This window comes from Spinacia oleracea, chromosome 6 (assembly GCF_020520425.1).
Source record: "Spinacia oleracea cultivar Varoflay chromosome 6, BTI_SOV_V1, whole genome shotgun sequence".
Lineage (NCBI taxonomy): Eukaryota > Viridiplantae > Streptophyta > Magnoliopsida > Caryophyllales > Amaranthaceae > Spinacia > Spinacia oleracea.
This window is the reverse complement of record NC_079492.1, coordinates 144,956,251-144,976,574: the sequence shown is the minus strand read 5'-3', so window position 1 is coordinate 144,976,574 and position 20,324 is coordinate 144,956,251. Positions and strand designations below refer to the sequence as shown.

Sequence of the window (20,324 nt, the reverse complement as noted above, 5' to 3'; positions counted from 1 at the left end):
CACGATTTACGTATCAAAAAGTTAATTTCATACAAAATTTTATACATAAATGATATTGCATTCGTGACATTAATCTATTATTCTACAGTTAAAAAATATTATTAACAATAACTTAACAAAGCCTTAATGCGGAGAGTGTTATTTAAGTAATTTTATATCAAATATAGTCCATGATTCATCTTAAACACCACCTTTTAATTCTATACTAACCCTTATATTTTTTTAGCATATATTTATTGATATTAATTCGTTATTTAAAAATAATTCTTAAACTACTCCATCCATCCCAATTTAAAGCGTTCACATATCATGACACATAATTTTACTATAACTGTTGAAATGTGGTTCTCAATATTTTATATTGTGAAGGTAGGTAGAAAGAAAGATAGATATTTTTTATTCCATTGAGTGAGAGTGAGTATGGACCCTAGGTTATAGTAGATGAAAAAATAGAAGTAATTATATAATTGTGTCCATTTCCAAAAATACTAACATCTCAAACTAAATTGGACTTCATGACTATAATGCATATATCATATATGACTATATATAACCATAGTCTACCAATTGTAGAATTTGATTTTGGTCATATTTTTCATAGTTTGAGGAAGCACATACCAATTTTATATACTCGATAAGATATATTTCGTTTTATAGATAAATCGGTAATGTTATAAGTATACTCTGTATTTTAGTAATGTTAAATGTTTTAATTTCACCAGTATTATTATTTGTAGAACTGAATATTTAAATATGTTCAAAATGCTATCAATTTTTTTTATAATGTTAAAATGTTTTTTTTATTTTATTACCATACTCATATGTTACTTTTGAAATTGATTTTTTTAAAAGAATATATAGAAAATTTACTTTTTATTTAGAAATATCAAAAGATATTTTTCATGAAGTGTTTATTACTATATATTATTTGGTATACATCATAATCAATAGTTTATAGAAATGAGACGATTTTTAGAAATTAGTATATTATTCATAGAATCTTAATGCATTATTTAAGTAATGTTATAATATTATAAGATATGGAGTACGAAGTAGTATCCATATTTTTATTATTATTATTATTATTATTATTATTATTATTATTATTTTCAAAAATTATGACGTACTTTTGAAAAAAAAATCGAGAGCACGATGTATTAGTTGTGAATGCATCAACTTGCTTGTTTAATACGTAGTACGTAGTTAAATACTCTATACTTCGTAATATATAAGTTACATTATATTTTTCTTGTTCTTGTAAGCTATGTGTAATTATTCAATGTTGTATAATATCACATTTAATAGTTGTATTTCTTAAGACGAATCTATTTTTTAAAATGTTATATTACGTACAAAATATTATACATTCTTATTTATATTTGGTCATTTTAAACTTGTTTGAAATCATAATTACTTAAGGTTAACAAAATAATACTCCGTAGATCATTATATTAGGAAACTTTTGTTAAGTATGACAAAGTAATAGAATTATTATATGCTTCCAAATATTTCGCATATGAAAACATGGATTTGTAAAAGATATTGGTTACCTTAAAGAATTATTTGATATATATGTAAATTATAAACACTTGATAGTGACACGTGTAAGCTTTACATCGAGCGTCATGTGTTTTAGTAGAGTATATATAGATATAGATCTTAATTATGAAAAATCAGATAAATTCACATATTAGATGAGATCAGATCAGAAAAAATAAATTCAGATTAGATCATGAGAAATAAAGTAAACTAAACGGGGTCTTAGTCAACATTATTTAATCATCTACGTTTATATTTGTCGTCCACCAAATCTAAAATCCAAACTTGTTCCATCATCAATTATAATGTAGCATTTACATATATAGAACCGATATAAATATAACTCAATTTTGTAATCTATAAAGTAATTACTCCGTATTTAGTTTTTTTTATATGTGTAAACATATGATATCAGCATATACATAGAATGTTTTATTATTTAAATATTCTTTGACATATTTAGTGTAACTAATAACTTATTACATAATTAGATATTTGACGTATTAGATATTTGAAATAATTAGATATTTGACATATTTATTTTTAATAGTTTTTTTAATATTATAAGAGAAGCGAATCAATGAGTGACATTTGTCATTACCACATTTATTTCCTCTCTTTTAGTATATTATATAGATTATAGTAACATAATTCTTGTTAAATATCACACGATAATTTAGTAATAACAGTCAGACTACATGTAAATATGTTATGAGCCTGAATTAGGGAATGGAAATATCCAGTGGATGCTCCATGAATCCGGTCACCCACTATAATTAAACGGATGAAAACCCGGATTAAATGGATGAAAAGCGGGTGATGGGTGAAGCGGATGATGTTGTTTTATCCATCACCCGTTTACCACCCGATCCGTCACCCATTTATTTAAAATAGATTATTTATATTTATATTTAAACATAAAATGTGTTGATAAATTCATTACTTATTAAAGTGAGTGCTTGTTTTATTTTTTTTAGTATAAGTTATGCGTAATAAGAAATAATTGTTTCGGAGATGAATATTGGTATATAATTTTTTTTCTTCTTTTGGTTAATTATTATGCATATTATTAGGTGGTGATTTTTAATGGTTTATCATTTTCACCCGAATTTCACCCGATTCACCCGGTTCATCCGTGGTTGATGGATGGACGGAATGCGGGTGATGAGTAAAGCGGGTGACGGACGGACCGGGTGTAGCGGATGAATGCAGGTGATGCTCTACCCAATCCAAATCCCACCTACTTGTCTCCTACCCATTCAATGGTGGATCCTCCCTTTGCTTTGGATGAGTTTATCCCCTGACGGAAATTTTATAGTGTATTTTTAGTTACACTCCCAAATTTTGTGTATAATTGTATAAGTTCATACTATTTTGCTTAATTTTTTTACTGTCCCTCATAAAACTGTTTAAAATCCACCAATATAATCCATTTGTTATGTTATTAGCCTATTAAGTATGATCTGACAATTACTCCGTAAATAAATTTCGGATGTTATGGTAGGAGTCTAGTAGTTTTGGAAAAATAGAACCAAACAACATTTGCTATAGATAAGGTTAGTTCGTGGTGGAGACGTCAAATGACTCAAATGTTGTTGAAACTTGAAAGACAACAAATTAATAAAAGCATATTTCACGACAAAACAGAAAAAATGTTAACATGGTTTCCTGTACAAAAAGGGGTATAATTTGGATTTTTTTACTGTTTTGAAGCTTGAATGTTCCATTCTTCAATTCTTTATCACGATGCTTCTTTCCAACCCCCCTTTTCAGCATTGATCACTATGATCAGTCATCAGTCTGTCAAATTATACTCGTGCAATAGTGCAAGGTACGTTTTACAATTCTTATAGAAATTATTTTGCACGCAACACATAAATTAACAAGTACTTAGTGTTGGCCTAGGAGATACTGCAGTTTATAGGTACTACTTTGGGTGTGTTCGGCTGTAGCATTTGAGTTAGCAGATAGCTTTTTGATCAATTTAAAACGCTACTTGTAAAATATGTAAGTGTTTGGTACGGTAGCGGGTAAGGTAGCGGTTAGCGGTAGAGATAGTGGTTGGATAACTTTTGTTAAACGTTAAAAATAATAGCGTTTGTAGGTAGAGATAAGCGTTTGATAAAATTATAATAAAGTTTTAAACAATATATATAACTTTTATTGTATTTTACTATATTAACTGCTGCTTTTAGCAAACACTCATACTAGTTACCCGCTACTTTGACAGCTAACCGTTACATGTTACTATTGACCGTTGCCGGCTACTTCAACAGCTACCCGCTACTTCGACAACTAACCGGCTACTTTAACAGCTATCGCTACTCAACCGTTAAACGCTACCCGCTACTAGCTAACGCTAGTTTTGCTGAACAGGGCCTTTGAACATCATGTTATGGTATATTGGTATGCATTATCCAATGGCTGACTACGATGGTAAAACATCAACTTTTCGTATATACGAAGTGTCTCATGTTCGAATCTTATTGCAAATTTTTTTTAATGTGCAATAAAGCATGTAGTACATATTTTTTTCGCTAAAGAGATGGCATGACATGTTCTAGTGATTGGAGGATTTCATGTGACATACATATGCTATTAGAATATGAGTACTACGTAGTAGGATAATACTATCGATACGATAAGAAGAACTGGCTAGCGTGTTGCGGTTTAATTTGTTTTAATAAATACTCCGTATGTGTGTATCTTTACTAATTAATTGATCAAATAAGGCAACATGCTTCGCTCGAATCATAGTTTTTTTAATTATTTCTGGTTTTCAGTTTTTTATTTCCAGTTTTCAAAAAACTACAATGTATGATTATCTTTTAGTACGTTCATGAATCAATATAAATAATGTGACTTTCAAAATTATGAAACCAAAACTGAAAAACTAACAATGATACCGAATAAACTCTAATGTTACAAGTATTTCTTACATCGAAGGAGAAGTGCTAAGTACGAGTATATCGACTAAACTTTTGAGTGAGTGGAATATAAGCCATAAATTAGGGTAAAAAAATTGAACAATAGGTTTAGCCAGCATACGCGCCTCGAATGACATTATTATAAATCCTTAAGGAAAGTAGCTTTACTCGTTTGTCAATCTCATCTTGTCGGTGAAAACATTACATTGACCAACGTATCGAATTTTGATAGAATAATAGACTAAATAGAGTAATTGTGCGTAAATGTCAAACATGTTAAAGATTGATTTTGTTGCAAATCTACAAAATCAGGAATAATATCACTCTACTAAACTAGACTACTACTAAATTCTATACCATTAGTTGGCACCACAGCTCATTAGTTGTTAATCTTGATACTATAATAACTCTAATTTTTGTTTTTGGTGGTAAGGAGGTAGAGGTGAGCAAAAATCATGGTATCCTGATTTGAAACCCAGAATCGAAATTTATGGTTCCCGTTCTAATTTGGGTAATATAATTGGAAATAAGTTGTAACAGGTTTCGGTTTTAATTCTCATTTTTTTTAAAAAGTTGGACCAAAAATATGAGTTGTCTCAAATTAACAAGTCAACTCGACCCTATGGAGCAAGTGGGCAAGACCGCAAGGCCCTTTAAGGATACTTCTTACGTAGGAGGAAGGTAAGGGAATCCTCGACTCAAATCACAAAATAGCTAGCCCTATTGAGAACTAACTACACAATCACTTTTTAGTTGTGAGATGATGATGTTCCAGTTTCTTTTTCCACGTTTGCCTATAATATCATTTTTATCTTTAGTTACATACTAATACGGAGTATTAAAAATTACTCTGTATATTGAAAATAATTTAGAAAATTCATTTTAATTGTGAACAGTGTTAAAAACCTGAATCGGAACATTCGGAATGTGGAAAGAGTAATTCGTTTAATCCCAACCATAAGTACAACTACCAGTTGGCTGATCTGATAACCATCTAGTTACCCAAGAATATGAGTTGTCTCAAAAACCGTACAAGTACCTCACAAAGTCAAAGATACAGTGTGGAAAATTGATCACAAGATTATGGCTAACGACAAAGGGATAGTGTTCAATTCTTGCATGTCTTTATCTTGAAGTACCAAAAGATGCGGGTTTGCCAAAATGGTATTGGGCCATGGGCCCATGACCCTATACGGCCTACAGTCTATATATGTCCTACGTTCTTTATGTACTCCTATACGGCCTACGTGTTGTGAATATGACTTGTGGAACAAGATAATAGTAATACACTAATACCTATACACTAGCCAAGGGATCCCCTATTTAGGCTTTTAATGTGACAACTAATTTAACATCGATCTTAATATTCAACCTCATATTCTCCTTTTTGTTCCTCCACTATTTCGAATTATGGGAAATTTGTTTGCGTATGTTTAGTCTCAATTATTTACGGTGATTAGATAGAGTTCACGCTAAAACGTGTTATTTTTTCATTTTCACTACAAATGCATTACAATAAATAATAAGTGAAGGACGAAAGATTTGAACTTGTGAATTGTCGTATACATGCACTCAGTTTTTGCCACTGGGATATGACCTATGAATTTCTTCGTTAAATATCTCGTGTATTTGGTATGACGATTATTGTTAATAATGCGAATACAAAGTACCATCTAAAAGAATACATGTGTTCGGACAGAGGGAAAAATGAGGAATATAATTGGAGGGGTGTCTTTTCCTTCAATGTACTCCTTCATCCATCGCTCCATCCCTTAAAGACTGCTCCGTGGAAAAGATGTTACTTTTTATAAGTTTCAATTTGGCTTAGTTGATTGAGAAAGAAAATTGGTGGGGAGTAAAAGTACCTAGTGTTTGTAATAGTTAAATTGTGGCCTCATACGGTCATTTATTATATTAAATAACTGGTAAAAAGAATGATATTTCGCATAAGGCAAATTTAAAGGGATAACCCAAAATGAAAATTGAGACAATCCATAAGGAAATCATAAACCAAATTAAACTGGTTATTCACATGATGAAGCAACACGACATTCCCAATTAGTTATGCGCAATATTTGAACCATTACCCCCTTTCTTATGTTTACTCCGTAGTCATCATCTCTCTACTTTTTCAACGTACATCATGAGAGATGACGTTAGTCGTAACTCGCATGTGAGTTATTCCGACGAGTGTACATAATTTGATTTGGTAGACATGCATTGTATGTATTCAGTGGTCTAGCTCTTGCATGTTAACATGTATAATTCGTACTACATAGCTTCGTTAGGGATGGATCTCCTAATTAATTTTATCAACTTTTAGTTGAAACAACTCTATTTAGTTATTATTGATCAAACTAACCAATTTGTCTTAATCACCTTCTTGTTAAACAAATCCTTTTTAGACAATAACACGGCTCCTATAATTGCACAATAAACCAGAAACCAAATTATTAAAAAAATGTAACACCCACATGCCATTCAGCATTGACTATATCCATGTTCGTTATCCCCGTTAATTACCTGTATTTTAATGTTGCTGTTAGTACTATCAAATGTTATTTGATGCTATTTTTTCTTAATCTAAATAATCAATACTCCCTCCGTCCCTTAATACTCGCACCGTTTCTACTTGACACGCTTGCCAATACATAACTTTGACTATCAATATCTTTAACTACATATTATAAAAACTTGTAAAAATATTAATATTTTGAAAATATATATACTAAGATGAAGCCAACAATATATCATATACTCACATTTGTTTTCATATACTAGAAATAAAATAGGGTCAAAGTAAATTATGTGAATAGTACGAAAAGTCAAAACGGTGCGAGTATTAAGGGACAGTGGGAGTAAACAATTAAACCTATGTGATCTCCTTACAACCTCACACAATTTACATCACGGTTCAAACCAAGTTATTTGCTCGTATAAATAACCCAATACTTAAGACAATGAAATAAAAATGAAAAGAATAGTACGTCCACCATATGCTCCTATTATTCCACGACCTCTTTTTTTATATACGGGCTCCACCGAAATTAAATTCGAATAGTTACATTGACAATGCAATTCGAATTTGGGTACCACGTAACAGTAAAATTGTGATGAAGTACGTATGATTTGTCAAATCCATTTTTAATAATCGATCAAGTTTCATGATAACAATGACATTGACTAATCAACTAATAGTACAACAACTGTATTGAAATCCAAATTGCATATATAATCATCATGAAAATGTACGGATCATACATTAATTAAGCATAATAAACAACATAAAAAGGTAAATTACAGTACATAAACTTAATTAAGGGAAGTAAAGCATAAAACCCCACAAAATATATGATACGATGGTACGTTATATGGATAGTATATTTCTCCAAAAAGAACTTTATTTTAAAGTACAATGACAATAAGAATTTTACGTGCCACATTTGCTTTTGTATATGAAGCTGGATCGAAGAAGCAAGATTATTGGTTTAATTTATAATTACAAGGTACTAACACTAATTTTCTTTTTAATTATAATCTCCCTTAATTAAACAAAGATATATGCTTGCAACTCCACTTCTAACTACTAACTACTAATTATATTACATAAGTATAGTATTATACATCTCAAACTTTCTCTAATTCCTAGTGATATATATTATATTTGTCGCGGTGTAATATACACGAGTATTTAATTAACTAATTACTAATCGGTAATAATAATAATAATAATGATATATTTATAGAATTATAGATGAAAAACTGATTTAGGATTTTCCGGTGCCATAATTTCCGAAATAATCCATAGTCTTTCGGCCTCGTACGAGTTTGATCCGAGCTTTGACGGGGAGGTTTCGTTACAATCTGCAAAGTATTTCCCTGATACGTTTTCAAGTCTGGGGTGTGTTGCAACGTAACACGTGGTTGCTGCTGCCTGTACAATAAAAATCACATAAAATAATGTTAATTAAGTAAAAATTACAAAAATACTTAATTAATTAAACTTTAAGCTGATATTTTAATTTTAGTCAAATGATGGATGTACCTGAGGAATAGTTTTCAGGAGCTTAGAAGCCAAGAAAAACACCAAATCTGTCGGTAAAAAGATAAATTTAGTTAAGTTCAGATAAAAATAGATAAGTAACAATCAGTTGAACATGGGGAATAGTAATGATAAATTACCTGTGATAAGGCCTTCACGGTCTCTAGTTAGTCTAGTCCTCACAATTCCAGGATGAACACAATTCACTGTGATATTTGCCTTCATTTGCTGCATTAAAAAGTTTCATTTTTATATTAATTAGAAAATTAATTAACATTTGGTTTTCAAAAAGATAAACATACCCAAAACAGGTCAAACTAGCTAGTTAGGGTACTTTTCGTCTATGTTTGGGTTGGAGGTTTTTATTTTGTAAATCAAGTGATCTATAGACAATAAATTTCAATTTTCAATTCATTTTCCTTTATTTGGTTCCTCGACGTCTGAAAGTTGAGAATCAAAAGACAGATCTATGGTTGACTTTTTAAAAGATGGTTTCTGATCGACAAATATCCGTACAAAAATACTCCGTAATGAAAGAAGTGAAAACCCCATGGACACAAAAGGGGAAGGAATAGAAGAACGAAGCCTAAGCTAGTCATCGTGGATAAGACTTTTATTCGATATTTCGAACCAAACGCATCTTATACTTTAACGTTATGAACTTATGAATCATCAAAGGTGTGACAATGTGACAATGTGACAATGTAACTATATAAGTGATATAATAACCTACCTTAAGTTTGTGAGCAAGCTCTTTGGTATGAAGTACGTTAGCAAGCTTAGAGAGAGCATAAGCACGTGTCGCATCATATTCACTGCAATTCAACACACACACACTAAATTAATTTAAAGACGACTAACCCTTAACTAAAACACATAACTTTATTTCTTAAAAATGAATTATTAAACATAATTATCTCTTTTAATTTGGTCAAACCTCTCTCTAATCACCTTTAATAATGATTTAATGGTGTTTGGTTCCCGTATTTTTTATATGAGTTATGAGTTTGGAATTTGCTAAACCATACTGTGGGTTTGGTTTGGACCATATGTTAAACACACAAAATACGAGGTTTAGAAATCCAACTAGCTAGAGATCAGTACGACTCATACGGTCATACCAAATCTGTATATAAACAAACACATGACATTAAAAATCAAAGTTCAATATATTCTAACCCCATACGGCCATACATCCTAGTTTATTCCTGATTCCAAACCCATACGAAGTTTAGAAATCCAAGTGGAGATCAATACGACTCATACGTTCATACCATGCATATCTGGATACACCCAAACACATGACACTAAGAATCAAGTTCTAATCTCATACAGTCATACTATCGTGGTTTATTATATTTCTGATTTCAAACTCATACCACTATGTGAACCAAACATAAAACGCCCAGTAATATTTGAAGTAAAAAAATATAGTAATAAAACAACGGAATGATAGAAGAATTAATACCTTTTGTTTTTAGTGATGAGGTCGAGGTAAGGAATGATATCGCCGGTGAACCAGCTGTGAATACTGGATGACACGTTTACTATTCTCCCTTGGATTCCTGTTTCTTCCGCCGTTTCCACCATTTTTTTCACCAACAGTTTCGTTAACAGAAAATGACCTGGAAAAAAATACATCAATTTATTAATTTAAAATCCAAAATCAATTTATATATTTAATATTTTATTTATGTACTGTATGATTAAACTAACACAATCAAAAACTCTCTGTACATCACATGCACTACTATAATTTCTCTCTGTTTACCTAAATAATTAGTTGCGAAAGTCATCTCTATTCCATCCTCTGAGATTCCATGTCCATGCGAAAACTTCCCCGCATTATTTCTGTTCATTCCATTCATTCATTATCATTATTAACGTGACAATTAATTTGAGAAAAAGTGAGTGAGAATGAAGGAAAACTTACATGAGAAGATTGAGGGGGAAGTTAAGGGATTCGAATTCGCGAACGAAGTTTCTGACGGAGGATTGAGAGCTGAGATCGAGTGACATGACGATCACCTTAGCTTCGGTACACTCGGCTAATATCCGAGCCTTGGTATCCTCAGCCGTCTTGTAGCTTCGAGCCGGTATTATAAGCCGAGCCCCTCGTTTAGCCAACACTCGAGCCGTTTCTGCTCCTATACCGGACGTCGCACCTTTTATGGACCACAACCCAACCCAACCCAAACAAAACAAAACAAAACAAAACAAATAAGAAGAGTGATTTGCAAGCTTTAATCATTGTCTAATCATATTACTTGTACTATAATATAATCATGCGTTCATCATCAATCCTACTTCATCCTTTGTTAATTGCATTTTACGAACTATTCACAGAGCTAACGAAAAATATAGTCATGTGAGATCTTTTTAGAACCACGGCCAAAGAATATGTTAACTAGCTCATTATTATGATCTCTATCTCATTTTACTTTTTTATTTTGACTCAAGGAAAAAACTCTCACAGATCAAATGGAGCAAGTAAATTGAAACGGATAGATTACGTAGTACGTACTATAAGTATATAGTAGTGATGATGGCAGTAAAATTGGTCAAATGGAGCAAGTAAATTGAGACAGATGGAGTACGTAGTGTTATAAGTACATACCAGTGATGATGGCAGTGATGTGGCTAAGATCACGGCAGTTTCCGGTGACATCCTCCGCCGTAGATTTCGACCCGTACCCGCTAGCCCCGGCGGCGCCGATCAAGTACTTCAAAGCCTCCAACATTTTGTTTTTATTATTATTTTGGAGAATTTGAATTTTGCTCGATGAGATAAACAATAATCAGATGTTTTATGGTTGTTTTAATTTATATAGAATGTGAAAAATAAAGAAGTTAATTGTTTGTTGTAATTCAATTGTACCGGCCAACTACTTGAGTTTAATTCATGGACGTAAATAGGGTAGAGTCTATCGACACTTTTGTAGTAGAGAGTAGTGAAAAAGAGAAGAGTAGGCTTTGTCAGATTAGCCGCTATTGCATTTACTTGACAATGGCAGGCAATAAAAACCAGAGAGAAGTTGGTTTTTTTTAGGAGAGAGAAAGTGATCAAAGTGGTTAATGGATGATAATGAGGTGGTGGGAATGGAAAAAGTTGAGGAGTGGAAGGAGGGATTTTATAATCGGTACTTTGCTGGTGCGGAGGGAATCAAATTTTTTAGAGAGAGAAATTATCAAAAGAAGTAGGAGAGAGAAAGTAAGGGGATTACATATTTGTCATAGATTGATTAGGATAAATAAATATTTGCATGATTGGTTATTAATTGTTTCATTAGTGGACTATTAATTATTAACATTAATTACTATTCCCAAGGAAGAATTTTCGTTAATTAATTTTATGTTTACCAATTTGACATTAATTATGATGTGCCATCGGTAATTATACTGGACTGGAATCTTGCACAAGTCAACCCGATCCAACTTAACTTGCAGGAAGAAAGAGGCCTTACGTACATATGAGGATGAATGATAATACTTCATTTTGTAGATATGAATTTAACGTTAACTTGCCATGTTGAGGTTTGATCACACAACATAAACAAATGGATCGTTGATCAAATCAGACCATATCAGATTAGAAAAAATAAAAATAAATCTTAGATAAAACGTTTAAAATAGACCCGACCATAAACTACAAAAATTAGACCAGATAAGGTAAAGAGAACGAACCCAAGTATTTAATAAAGTCAATTAAGTAAGGGTTAGAACACAAATTAGAAGGTGCACCCGGTTGTATGTAGTTCGACATGCAACCGGGTTAAAAGTACATTTTTTACGTTTTAAAAGCACAAATTTCCAATTTAAAAGCACATTTTATCATTTACAAGCACATTTTTACAGTTTAAGCACATATATATATATATATATATATATTTATTTATTTTTCAGAAAAAATCTTTTTATTTTAGTGATTTGTTGTACTTAACAATATGTTATTTTAATGCAGATATATTTTGTTTATAAAAATGTGTTTTAATCGGTAAATAAGTGATTTAAAAAAACAAAAAAAAAAGTGTTTTTTGATAGAATAAAAATACAAACTCACCGGAATGTATATAGAGTCATAGAGATACATACAACCATGTGTACCTTCTACCAATTAGGGTTAGAAATTGTATAAAACGATGAATCTTTTAAGCTTTAGTTTATGTATTGTATAATGGCGTAGCTCATGATCTTCTTGTATTGGAATAATGTTTAGTTCAGAAGATTCTGGTACAATGTACTGTGGAATAATATTAAATGGAATAAGTGCGTACGTAAGTGAATACTGTTATCAAACTAATTAACGAAATTAACTACTGCGTATTCAGGTAGTCGATCAGGTTCCATGAATTTATTCACAACGTAACTGTTGATCCAAAATTTTGCATGATCGTAAAATAGTTTTAAATACTGTTTGAGATCAAACTTGGATCCTGTCCTCGTGTGCTATGTTGGATGGCATGCTATCATGCGATATATTCATGCTGCTACGTACAGTACTTTTTTTTTTGTATATTTACAGAAATTGCAAAACATTTTTATTAGCGGCTCGTTTGGTAGCTAAACATAAATGACGTCAGTGTACGTGACTGAATTTGTATGTAAATTTGTAAGGAAAATTAATAAATTTATGAAGAAAAACATCATTTTTTTTTTTACATACATGAAACACCAAGTTTAAGATGATAAAGTTTTGTTACCGAATACTTAGATTTATTCCCATTCCGCCATCTATTACCGGCTTCCAAAAGAATCGTAAAGGTTTTTTTTCGACTTAATTTAACTTATTTCAAAAAAAAAAAAAGTTCATAATAAATTATCTTAGCTTTGTTCTCTTAGATTGTCTGCTTTAGTCTGGTTTCCTAGTAGTCTAGTCTAAGTCAGATTCTTCTTGGTCTGACTTTTTTTGGGCTTGTCGAAATTCTCCTGTGAGCATTTTTTGTTTTTTATGGTCTTATCGTTCTGTTCTGATATGAAATTTTCTTATATGGATCGATCTAATCTAATTTGAACTAAATGTTTCATGAATAATATATACTACGGAGTACTACGTAAGCAATAAGAATAAGGTGATTAGAATATAACCTAGCTAAGTTATTTTTGGAAATAGTAGTATTAGTTTCGGCCCTCCTAGAATTTAAGTTATTGTATTAAATCACATACTCGTATCATAGTGTCCAACACTTCTCGTACTAGCCACATAGTTAAACTGCTCAAGATATGTCATTATTGTTTCTAAATCACATAGTTAAACTGTTCAAGATATGTCATAATCTATTACTATATACTAAAAGAGATACCAGGAATGACACGTGTCATTTTTTGGTGCGATTTTTTCCCGCCAAAATGTTTTTTTTTATTTCTTTACTTTAAAATAAATAAATTATATTACGTTTTTTTAGGAAACTAAGATAAAAATATATTTTAATTACTATAGATGTGTACTGCATAATATATTATTGGAGGAAAGCTAAATCAATATTATTTTTTCTTTTATGATATAATTTTATTTATGTATTATTATAACTTTTTAATATGATAAGAAATATAAAAAATATTGATAAATAAACTTCTAATGTTAGTATACTATTAATAATATAATACATGGTAACTGGTAAGTAAGAATGTTAATTAAAAAAATAATACATGGTAGGTAGACTAACATATAAGTTTATTTATCAAGATTTTACTCAATTCAAATTATGTTGTATTTGACTAACTCGGTTATGCTCGGGTATTTTCGAACATTAGTCTTGAGTCATTCGGGTTTGGTTAACGTTGTTAGATCGTTCTACATACAAGTAAACGACTATAATTTTTAACTTTGTATAGTAATATGTAAATTTAGTTCATTTGAATATATTTTTACACAACTTTGAATTTATACTTTTTCATATATCCTTTTACTTTCATGTTTTCCTAATATCACAAGTCTTTTAGTTACTATTAAAATAATAAATTGTTTTAGTAGTAGCCGTGCGTTGCACGGGTCCTAAACTAGTTGTTGCTATTTTGAAACATAAGTAGAACATACGAGTATAACCTACTAACCTACAATTCGTATGTGTAATGTTTGGGATACCCTAGCTTACAATAGATCGAATTCGAAACACTTAAGAGTTAAGATAGTCCATAAATAGTAGAAAGGGTGTATAATTATATCCCTTGTTTATAGAATAGATATATATCCGACAATTAATGGAAGATTAAGCAGATAATTAAATAAAGCAAGAAGCAAAAGCAATAAGTATATGAGGAGATTTGTTGCATGATATTCTGAGACAAGTAGACAACCATGATATTCATATCGCCAAGTAGCACGTCCATAAATGAACTGCCATAACATACTCCTAGGATACTTTTATACAAGACGACTCGCATAATTAATTGCTTCATCCCCCTCCTTTTTAATGTTACTTTATACGATGTAGTCGTATTTATTATTCACTTCGTATGAGGGACTTAAGGCCTATTGCATGTTGCTCAGCAAAAAGTTTGACTTATAGTCTCTGTTTTGTTTGATTTATTTCAGATAAAATAAGTTCAGTTAAGTTTCAATAAGTAAAATTCAGAAAAAATAATTTTTTTTTAGATATTTTCGCATATAAATAAGTTTATTTCAGATAATAAGTTCAGATACATTCAATTAAGTTCAGATAATATAAGTTCAGTCAAAATAAGTCGAATAGAACGGATTGCAATCATCCGTGCCTAAAATATCATTAAAATTGATGTTTTAAAAGTTTATTACATCTGTTTCAAAAAAATATTTACACTTACTATTTGCATGTACTCCGGTGCAATGTTTGACCTTAATATATCCAATTCTGTACGACAAAAATTAGAATTTTTTTTATATTTATAAAATACATTTGATACGAATCTAACAAAGATATCTCATTATAATTTTTGATATACGAAGTATATAATAGTGAGAATTTATGGTCAAAGTTTTTATTATTGGACATTTTTCAAAGCGTAAAAAAACTTATTGAAACGAAAGTAGTATATATATTAAAATTAATCTAACAATATTTTATATTATAACAACATATTAGTAAAAATTTAAAAGTTATATTGTTACATGTATTTTGAAACGGAAAAGGTATTTTGATTTTCATACGGAGTAATACTCATGTTCGTAAGCTAAAATTAAGAACTGTAAAGAAGACTGAACAGTGAACAGGGGCCGATTAAAAAACAGATTAGAATGGGCAAGTGGTATTGCACGTGAGGGCTCTAGTTTGGGGCACTGATCGGTCAAATCCACGGCCTCGAATCTTTAAAAATGTCAATATTTTTTGGTGGTCAATTTTTTAATTTTTTTTTAATAAATATATATGAAAATGGTCAATTATAAATTTCGATGTTCAATGTTCAAACTTCAACCCACTCCTCTCTCTTTTTTCTTTTACATCTCTCCCTGTTTCTCTCCTCTTGTTGGTAGAATGGGGGCTCAATATTAAAATATTACGTAGTTGCTAATCTATTAATCTTGCAACAATTACTTCTTTTTAATAAAATGGAAAACACAAACTCAGTTTATACAAAACCAGTCTCTACATAAGTGATAAGTGTATAACCTAATTTTCATTATTGGCATTATTTGGCTGTCTAAAAATTAGTTAATCCGTATGAGAATGCAATAACATTAAGCGTTAAAGAAAACTAAACCAGATGGTTAAAATTGACCGAGAATCTCTATTATATAAGGGAACGTTTGAGGTGGTGGCGAAAAAATGATTGACTATATATATTCTACCCTTTATTTAAATCAAAAATTAAAAACAGAAATATTTAGGAAATCAATTCAAAAGATGTTTATCAAAATCACAAGATATTTAAACTAGAAAAACATACTAATAAAAAGGGAAAAAAGTAATCAACCAATTAAGTAGTATTACACATGCATTTTAAATTACAAGTACCATGGCGTGCATAAAAAAACTAGTATAATTATAATACATCTAAGTTACATCTTGATCTACGATATTTTTTTAATATATTTTTAAACTATGTAACAAGAATGGACCCTATTGAACTATCACCTATCACAGGTTAACCAGCACAACTATGCACGTTTTCGCTTGAGTCACTCCCAAACATTTTACAGCTAATGGAGCTTGATCATGTGACCAAGGTGAGTTCCCCACCGACTCCATCAAGTTATGTTGCTTTTATGTATGTTACATATGAGAAAAAAATGTAAAAGAAACCATTGATAAACATAAAAATACCTTTAAATGCACGGTAATACCTGAAATATACCTAATACGGAGTAATTTTCATGCATATTCTCCATAAAAAAATGTAGGGGGTGAAATCTATTCAATACTCAATATCAAAACTCAATTTCATCATTTGTCCTTCCTTCACTCCATAACCCTTTTATTCTATTTCTGGCCCTTTTTCTATAGTGGTAATGATCGACCAAATCTATATTTTTATTTCTTAGCGGCTTGGTCAACAACAAAACATTAACGTCAAAAATATGGAGAAAACCATCTGATTTGAAATACTACAAAAAATACAACTCACACATGGACGCCACATGCATGAATCCAATTTCTAGCTTTTGTTCCTCTTACTTTATTTTCCCTTTTCTCCTTTTTTCTTTTACCTAATTAATTAGCTCAAAAATAAAATAAATATAATAAAAATACAATTTTATTAGCTCTTAACTTTGACTGGAAATATCCGACTCATTTGTTATCCTTATAATTTCCCCATTATTGATTGCAAATAGGTTCGGGGATCAGCACCAAGACCATTACAAATTCAAGTATTGGAATTTGGGGAAAAAAAACCTCTTTGAGAATTAGAGCAAAGTGTTTACTATATAATTAGATGTGTAATAAACAAAAAACGTTTACTATACATTAAAGGGAACTGATCAATATATGAATTGAACTACTGCATTATGACGGAGTGAGCTGGATTACGTAACTTTTTAGGTCTATAATATAGTTGCTTATTTTTTCTCCACTTTTCTTACAGAATATATAACTTGGGATAACTTGTACAACTGACGGTCTAACGTGCAGTACGTGTATACTTCATACAAGTGAACGAGTCCGATTCAAATAGGATAACGCATACTACTACGTACTACGTAGTAATTTGACACCAATTCAACCCGTATTTGAACTTTGAATCCGACTAAAGGGTTACACAAAAAGCTCTCAAATACACTCATTTTCCCCATAAAATTACAAGTAATACCGTACTAACAAAAGGGAGATACTTTGATACACACCTGAAATAAAGATAGATACTCAAACGTACAATACACCTGCCTGAAACTAAAGGTACAACTTTTTAACCTCATTCCACCGCCCTTTTTTCTCCTACATACATATTCAATCATGTATTAATATTTACTTATTCTAATTTTTATAATTAATTAATTAAATAATGGTATATTCCTCACATAAAAAAGGCAGTTTGAACCCACTTGAATTTTATTAAAATATTTAAATAAATAAAAAGTGTGGGTATCAATTTGTATTTGTATGTGGTGCCAGCCACTAATGATGATTAGAAGTTAGATATCACTTTGCTACATGCCAATCATCTATGTAACCGATCTTACTTGAAAAGATTTACAAAAGTTATTTGTACTCTTTCCATCTCAATTATTAACTTAAATAATTATTATATTCTTATAAAATTTAATCTAATATTAGTGTATAAAATTATATAATGTGGTTTCCTGTTAAAAAAGAATTAGCATATAATCATCAAATTGAAGTTGATCATCAACATGCAACTTCATAGCAAAGATGATGAGGCTTCTAGAGGGCAAGTTAAGCTTTGACTAAGGTAAAAGGTTAAAGTGGGCCCAATTTATGAACAATTATTATGAGCCAAAAGGAGTTTTGAGAAAGTAAAAGAAAAAAGTTGAGAGAAAATTGAAGCTTTATCTTATGGACTTCATCAAGGCCCATAGCCCATTGGCCCCATTACTCATGGACCGTATGACATCATCTTCCATTCCATTCCATCAATATTCAATACTTCATTTATTTCCTTTTTTCATTTTCAGATAGGAAGTAAGGTCAAGCAAAAAAAAAAAAAATCAAAATTTTCAGTTTGGAGAAATAATCACTAACCATTATATATAACATAAATAGATATGTAATCACATTATTTTGATTAAATCGCGTATAAAAAAATCCACCATGACACTCCTATATAAATCGTGGGACAAAGATTCATTTCCGGCCTTATTTTAAGAGATTATTCTTGTGTGAACTTGGTCTATAATAATGTTATTTTAGATGTGGACCCAAACAATTTACTCTAACCCTCTTTTCTACATAGCGTCATAGCGACCTTTATTATTCACATAATGAATAATAAGTTAAATATATACTACGTACCAATTTTCTTAGGTATAAAAATCATTTTTGAATCAACGTAACCCTATATTTTTTTAAAGAGAATCATGAGTTAAAATCACATTATTCAAGCACAACATATACTAACGATATCAATTTGATACTTTTTACATAATGATTCTAATATACAAGTCAAAATAAATTAGAATCAAGTTGTTGACTTTTTTAGGCATGATCCACAGTAAATTTAGTGTAAATCAGGTCCATTTAAGAATTTGTGTATTTTAAGTGCGATATATTAAGACTTTGTTATGTGTACCTTATTTTTACTTATTTTAGAAAAAATAGGTTTAGATAAATTCAAGAAAAAAAGAGTTAGACAAGTACAATTTATAACTAATTTATAAATTTTAAAAAGTTAAGATAAATTTAGAAAAATTATTGAAAATCAGGTGAATGAAAATGCAACCTACTTCAACCATTATATGCAATGATTAACGGTTAAAAGGATTTCGGCTTAACTTAGTAACTAACTAGTTATGATTGACAAATCATGCAAGTATCACATTCAAAGTATCAATTTCTTCATAGGATAACCTAAACATGCTTTTCATTAAATCTACAAAATAAAATAGAGAAGGTGGGATGGTGGGAACAAGTATGTAGAATGAAGGATGGATTTCCTTGATCACAATATCAAACACATCTGTCAACCATTTCAATTATATTTACTAAAAAGTTCATCACTTTAAATCTAGTTTGGAAAATATGGCATCCATATCCAAATTAAATGGGCACAAAATTAAAGCATGCTCGATCAAGGCCATGAAATTACGAGTCCCACCTTATCTTTCACGTGCGTGCACCCCCCATCACATCACTTTTTCATTCCCTTCTTCTTAATCACTTTTTCGTATTCTTATATGTACCGATCTCTTGTGGTTAGAGAATTTCACAAATCCATAAATGGTACGTGTTGTATTCTGATGGTTATAACGGAGGTAAAGAAAGATTAAATAACGTAAATAAAGAACGCGGAGATTTAACGTGGTTCATTAACAATGTGTTAGTTACGTCTATATGTAGAGGGGAGAAAAGTTTTATTGATCTTGAAGATTACATATTACAGAATACGACTAGATTATGACTTAAAGAGTTTATATAGTACTATCTAGACAGATGCGAAAAATCGCTGAAAATAGGCCCAAAACAGATAACCCTAGTCCAGAATAACATATACCCGTTGCAGTAAGGGGCTTGACCGATTCAAGGCATATTCTAACACTAACTGTTATAAAGGAAGCAAGAAAGATAATTAAAAACGTAAATAAAGAACACATAAATTTAGCATGGTTTTCTACAGCTACGTTCACATACAAAGGATATAGACGTTTTAATGATTTTGAGGAGTACTCCGTATAGATTACAAAATACAAATATGTTATGACCTTAAGAGTTGGACGCTGGTAGATGAAG

The 20,324-nt window shown here is 30.5% G+C and overlaps 1 protein-coding gene across 1 annotated transcript; it reads right to left on the bottom strand.

The window, feature by feature from the left end:
- Positions 1-7,818: 7,818 nt before the first annotated feature.
- Positions 7,819-11,639, bottom strand: LOC110796518 (short-chain dehydrogenase TIC 32 A, chloroplastic). Its single transcript, XM_022001582.2, has 8 exons — positions 11,126-11,639; positions 10,442-10,673; positions 10,280-10,359; positions 9,977-10,133; positions 9,242-9,323; positions 8,649-8,736; positions 8,512-8,558; positions 7,819-8,400 (listed from the first exon to the last, which is right to left on the bottom strand). Exons 1-8 carry the CDS (start codon positions 11,247-11,249, stop codon positions 8,215-8,217), a joined length of 996 nt encoding a protein of 331 aa, XP_021857274.1. The 5' UTR covers positions 11,250-11,639; the 3' UTR covers positions 7,819-8,214.
- Positions 11,640-20,324: the final 8,685 nt, after the last annotated feature.

Excerpts from the sequence above, each read along its gene's own strand:
- LOC110796518 (XM_022001582.2), bottom strand. The coding sequence starts at position 11,249 with ATGTTGGAGGCTTTGAAGTACTTGATCGGCGCCGCCGGGGCTAGCGGG. Across the intron at positions 9,324-9,976 it reads CTCATCACTAAAAACAAAAG|TGAATATGATGCGACACGTG; the intron begins GTATTAATTCTT and ends GTTGAATTGCAG. Across the intron at positions 8,401-8,511 it reads TCCTGAAAACTATTCCTCAG|GCAGCAGCAACCACGTGTTA; the intron begins GTACATCCATCA and ends TTTATTGTACAG.